Source organism: Lycium ferocissimum, chromosome 9, assembly GCF_029784015.1.
Source record: "Lycium ferocissimum isolate CSIRO_LF1 chromosome 9, AGI_CSIRO_Lferr_CH_V1, whole genome shotgun sequence".
Classification (NCBI taxonomy): Eukaryota; Viridiplantae; Streptophyta; class Magnoliopsida; order Solanales; family Solanaceae; genus Lycium; species Lycium ferocissimum.
Window position 1 is genome coordinate 37,014,265 of NC_081350.1, and position 6,171 is coordinate 37,020,435.

Genomic DNA, 6,171 nt, shown 5'->3' on the forward strand with positions numbered 1-6,171 from the left:
CTCCGTTGTCCATCAGGCATAAATTCTAACTCTTGCCTATAAGGCATGATTTGTGGTCAATTGAGCAGAATTTAAACTAATTTGTGTTCGCAACTTATGTTCAATGGGCAATAAAAGTTTTGCCTAGTGAATTTTCTGAAGCGAAGGCTATTTTTTTTAAAAAAATTGTTAAGCGGGATAAAAAATTCATGACCACCTCCTATGGAGGCCATTTGTGCCTTAACCCGCTAGTAGCTCTTTAATTGATAATGAGCTGAAAACTTGAAGCTTTTGTTAAGACTTATTACTCTTCCTTTTAATAACCAGGGTAACCAGGCCCCGAGTAATTTCACTTGATACTTGCTACACTCTGCTCACACAAATACCGGCTAACTCCATCCACCAAGGATATCGACTTAACACTCATAGCTTCCCATTTTTTACCTGAGTGTACTTACTTGCAGCTCTTTAAGCTATTAGTTGACAAGCTGCATTAGTACTTACATCAAATAGGTACCACCCTTTATCATATTGCTTCTTACTTAAATTAGATAAAAGTGCAGAAATCCAATTAAGTCTAAAGGTCCAGATGAGCATTTAAGGAATCAGGACACAATGTAATCACATAACAGTACAATTTAAATGACAGAAGAAACAGAACAATTTTCTTCAAGTAAACCATGGGCAAGATAGTTTTATCATAAGAGAAGTTGATATCATGTACAGACATGGGGTGTTTAACATTGTCCATGATGCCAATCCCTTAGGGATCTGCTTTGCCAGCAATTTCGTCGTCGCTGGAGGCATCTTCTTCTTCACTCACCTCTTCATCACTAGATTTTTCTTCAGGTACGGCCCCAGCATCTTCACTCTTTGCGTACTTCTCGCAATACTCTGAAAAAATATTTTAGGCCATAAGTACTGAGGCAAACTTCATCTGGTCTAAAACGTTTGATAACATCATACACAAGGTTGAATACACAAAAAGCACATTATGGATAGTCAAAACTTTTTCTACCGGTCATACAACTGAAATTCTTCGACATGATAAAGCATAGGTATAAGGAAGTACCAAAATTTGTATCTAATGGACAAATAGAGAAGCAATCAGTAGACATAAAGGAAAAGATCATAGCCCTAACAAAATCCCATTTACATTTGGATTTAACTCCAAATTCTGCAGATACATTTGAATGAGAACCATGGCCATAAAAAGTTTTATTTGCTCAATTTTGTTTCCACAGGAAAGGGTATATTGACATAACATTATATGCCCCTCTTGCTCTAACATCTGAATCATAAACGCTAATAACAAAGGACAGCCTGGTGCACAAAGCACGTGTTAGCAGGGTCTGGGGAAGGGCCGCACCCCAAGGGGTGTGATGTAGAGAAGCATTAGTGGCTGCTTCCACGGCTCGAACCCACGACCTATAGGTCACACAGATACAACTTTACTGTTGCTCCAAGGCTCCCTTCTATTCATAGACACTAATATATTCTAATTTTGTTTCCCCTTTCAAACTACATCTTGTCCTCTAACTTACTCCACACAAATGCAGCAATTGCCTTGGTTTCATTACCTTCAAAACGCTATAATAAGTACCTTTTTTAAGGCAATCATTTTAACACCAAATAGTGTAGCTTTGTTCCCTTCTACTGAGCTTCCAACAGCCGTTCACTCAATGCACTCAACTCAAGTTACCTTCAAATTCCATGTGTCACGCTTCCTTCATCAATCCTCACGCCATCTACACCTGTGTAAACTGTCTCAAACAAGCAGACACTCCTCTTCAATGTCATACACCAAAGCTAGATTGTGTTACTTGGAATAGATATATTAAAACATTCAGCTAATCCCGTGGACGATTTAGCAATTTCTTACATTGTAGCTGCTGCATCTTTCAAATCCAATTATACTTGAAATGCGATAATCATTTGGCTTTTGAATGCCTCTCTCAGCCTTCTTTTCTATTTGCTACCGACTTTTATCTATTGGATGTGGATGTTCTCCTGCCTCCAATCCCCCATTTCTGGACACTCAACTCCCAGTTCGGCATTAAAATTAAGACCAACAACAAAAAGAAAAAGGGAGTCTTTCCCCCTCTGGATTCATAACTTTGCTTGTGAGAAGGCATGTTATGACATTATGTTAAGAATAAGAAAATATTAGTCGGAGACCTGATAAGCCATAGCCAAAACGTCTAGGGATTCTCCACAAGGATTCAGTCAGCACTATAGTTTATTTGAAGTACTAGGAAATTGACAGTTGTCTTCACTCTTCTTAATCTAAAATCACTATTCTTATTCGTTCAACAAGTTTCTAATCAACCATCGTTTTTCCCTTTTCTAAGTGAGATATACCATTAATATCATTTCCTCAATGTTTGGCAGTGCACCCTCAGAAGTGCATTAGACTATTCAAATGCTCAAAACACCTACATGCTTCCTTGCACCCTTGCACACAGCGCTTAGGTGCTCGCATACAATACCTGCATCATCTTGACTCTCTCTGGACCACAAGTGTGCCTCCCATGGAATATGACCATGACACTGGTTGGAGGCTTGCATTAACATATGCTAAGCCAATTTCATGTACCAAGGCTTCAACCTAGACTAGCTAGCGTGCTCCTAGCACACATACATACACATAAACATAATGCGCGCGCACACACACAGAGTGTGATTGTATATTCATATTTATTCTTAAGCACCGTGGAGAGGAAGAAGACTTCCATCATACAGATATCAGCGTCGGATCAACATGTAAACATGAAGATCTAGGGAACTCCTTTAGCTCAATAATGAAAGTTAGGGTCGATCGGAGCAGGCCTTACCTTTTAGATGAGTCAAGTAAGTCATTAAGCTATTGGATGGATCCTCCTAACTATAGTTACTTAAGGTCAAGTAGTAGATGGGTGAGGCCCATAGTTCTAATAGGTATTCACTTGAGCTTTCTGCAGCAAATCAAGCCTACAAGCCACTACAGTGAGGAGAGATCCTAGACTAGCTAACATGCTTGTAGCACACATACATAGATATATACATAATGCATACACAGTTACACGCACGCACACACATACATATATATGTATGTATATGCATATATTGCTTAAGCACTCATGTATAAACATATATTACAATGAGCTCTGAGGATCTCTTGCTCGTTCATCTTTCAATTGGGCTCAACTGTATGAATTCAATGGTCTACTATACTAAATCCAAGTCTTCAGTAAAAAGAGAACATACATGTCTCTAACTAAATTAGAAAGATTCATGACAAACACCGAATATTCTACACAAAATGTTCTGGAAAAGCTTCCGAACATATCAGACGAGGTCACTGAAGCACCCCATTACACCACATCCTAAGCAGCAAATAAAAGTTGGCAACAGGAAAGGCACCTAAAATATCGGTATGTCATATTCAGGGCATCATACGAGTCAAATCTACTGCAAGTGCTAGATTGATAATTCTAAAGTTTTTTTACCTTTCACCCTTTGATCATAAGTAGTACGATCACGCATCATGAGAGCTGCAGCCTCTCCATTCAGGGGATCTGATGGGTTAGGATATAGAAGAAGTTGGGGAAGAAACACTTCGAAAACATTTACAAGATCTGCAAAAAATGAAAAAGATAAACATAAGCTGTTGAACCCAGAAGCTTCACTCAAACAAGAAGTAAAAAGAAACTTAAAAGAATGAAGAACTATAGAATGCAAAACTACCAAACATGGGGCTCCAGGTCTGATTGATAACATCCAAGCAGACAGAACCTGACCTGGATATTCAAAGAACATTAAAATGTACATTTAGAATGAAGTGTCTTTCACAGGTGTCTCATTCTGCGTCAGAAAATATGAATTACTCCCTTTATTTCAATTTGTTTGTCTAACATTCCTTTTTAGTCTGTTTCAAAAAGAATGACTCTACCCTGATTTCGCAACTCTTTAATTTCAACATCCCACATGGCATGTTTAAGACCACAAGATTAAAGAGCATTTTGGTACATTATCATATATTTAATTTAACACCACAAGATTCAAAAATCTTCTTTAAAACTCCGCACCCAGTCAAACTAAGACAAACAAATTGAAATAGAGGGAGTAATAAGTAAGATAGGTCGCAGCACCACTCACATTTCATCCACATTTGGATGGTAAATCCTGTTAACAAAACCAATGGAAGGTGACTTGTAAGGATAAGCATCCGGGAGCTCTACCCTCACTTTCCATACACCTCCCTGATAAGGACCTATTGTAATCATCAAGAAACAAGATTGTTAGACGCAATCAAAGACGGTCATTTTGTGATCGAACTTCCAAAAACAATCTCAATAATCAAGCAGCTGACATCCTCATTCAGAAAAATCAACAATCTTGCATACTATCAGTCAATCACTACAGACGCAGTTAACTATAAAATACATAAATCCATTATAAAGAATGAGACCTAGAAAAGAGTTCTTAATTCTGCAACCTGAAAATAATTTAAATTAGCAGCAACAAAACAACTCCCAAATTTCTTCCGGAATATTGTCAAAACCTATGTTGCTCGTCTCCAAAAATGTTGCTACACCCGTGTCGGATCCTCCAAAAATGAACTACTTTTGGAGAATCCGACACGCACCCAGCAGCATTTTTGAAGAGTTCGAGTAACATAAGTCCAAACGGCTAATTCGCAACAGAACATAAAATAATGTGATCAATTTCTACAACAAAAATGAAATGGCATGAATAGAGTGAAGTTTATACAACGGATTCATATAGCCGACCCCAACTAGTCCGTAAATGAAGCATAGTTGATCAACTATTAGTGCTAAAAAACATGACATGAACCAAAATATTCACAGAAAAACAAGTTTTTGGGTGCAAAATTGAACTTCACAGCAACATGTTTTTTCCTCTTTTTATTGAAAGTTCATATCTTTACAGCTAAATCAGAAACATATAAGCTAAACACAGCTGATCAAGAAAGGATCAAACCCAAAAACAAGAAAACAAAACCTAGCTAAGATTAAAAAAAAAAAAAAAAATACACACACATTTGCACATAAAAATGAGCAACAAGATCATAAATGGGTAAGAAACTGATTATTTACTCTCTTTGGGTCCATGAAATTCCACATAGAATTCTTGCATTCCATCATTAATCATCTCCACTTTGTAGTCACTCATCATCCTAAAAAAAATTCAAGAAAACAAAAACCCACTTAAATATAAAGAAAACTAAAACAACCCATCAACAAAAAAAATTATAAATTAAGTAAATTTGAGTTTCAATTTACAGTTTCATCATCCTAAATTTTTCCAAGAAAACAAAAACCCACTTAAATATAAGGAAAACTAAAACAACCCATCAACAAAAAAAATTATAACTTAAGTAAATTTGAGTTTCAATTTACAGTTTCAGCCATCCTAAATTTTTACAAGAAAATGAATACCCACTTAAATAAAAACAAAACTAAACCAACCCATCAACAAAAAAATTAAAATTTAAGTAAATTTGAGTGTCAAGTTACAGTTTCATCAAGTCCATCTCTCTACGTTTGCTAGGTGAAGACATGATTTTGATCACTTCTTTTTTTTTTTTTTCCTCTTTTTGCTTTTATCAACCACTGCAATTGGGATTTGAGAATTATGGGATTTTAGGTATATATAGGTGTGAAGAACTGAGAGAAATTCTTTAGATTGATAGTAATAGGGCGGTTTAAGACAAGATTGATTAAAAGGAGGGACTTCTTGTGTTATTTTATCAGTGGCTAATTGTCACTTTTGAGTCCTTATAATATTAATGTATTTACACTTTTGACCCTCCTTATTTTTTCAACTTTTTAATTCCAATGTAGTGTACACTTTAACCTTTTTGGTCCTTTAAGTTTGTCGAATATTAACATTTTTAGTCTCTGTAAAATTTAGCCGAACTCTATTTGCTAGATTGAGGGAACAGTGGGGAAAAAATATTTAAGTATAAGCATCAAGAAAGTCTTATCAATTCTTAAAATATGCAACACAAAAAAATACACGAGACGCTAAAAGGATATAAGAAATAGTATACATTACACCTTAAAAAGTTGCATTAGACTCTAGAAATAATGGCGGAGCCACATGTACTCTGGGTGTTTTAATTGACACCTTTGGTCGGAAATTACATTGTGTAGCTAGGTAAAAATTTCTTTATATATATATATATAT

The 6,171-nt window shown here is 36.0% G+C and overlaps 1 protein-coding gene across 2 annotated transcripts; it reads right to left on the reverse strand.

Moving 5' to 3' along the window:
• Window positions 1-550: 550 nt before the first annotated feature.
• LOC132030556 (ubiquitin-conjugating enzyme E2 5) lies at window positions 551-5,675 on the reverse strand. Of its 2 annotated transcripts, none has more exons than XM_059420242.1 (6): window positions 5,499-5,674; window positions 5,079-5,158; window positions 4,117-4,231; window positions 3,706-3,758; window positions 3,468-3,596; window positions 551-873 (listed from the first exon to the last, which is right to left on the reverse strand). In XM_059420242.1, exons 1-6 carry the CDS (start codon window positions 5,540-5,542, stop codon window positions 743-745), a joined length of 552 nt encoding a protein of 183 aa, XP_059276225.1. In that variant the 5' UTR covers window positions 5,543-5,674; the 3' UTR covers window positions 551-742. The 2 variants fall into 2 exon arrangements, with proteins under 2 accessions (XP_059276225.1, XP_059276226.1); XM_059420243.1 differs by lacking the exon at window positions 551-873 and adding an exon at window positions 3,171-3,381 and having other exon boundaries at window positions 5,499-5,675.
• Between the last annotated feature and the right edge of the window lie 496 nt (window positions 5,676-6,171).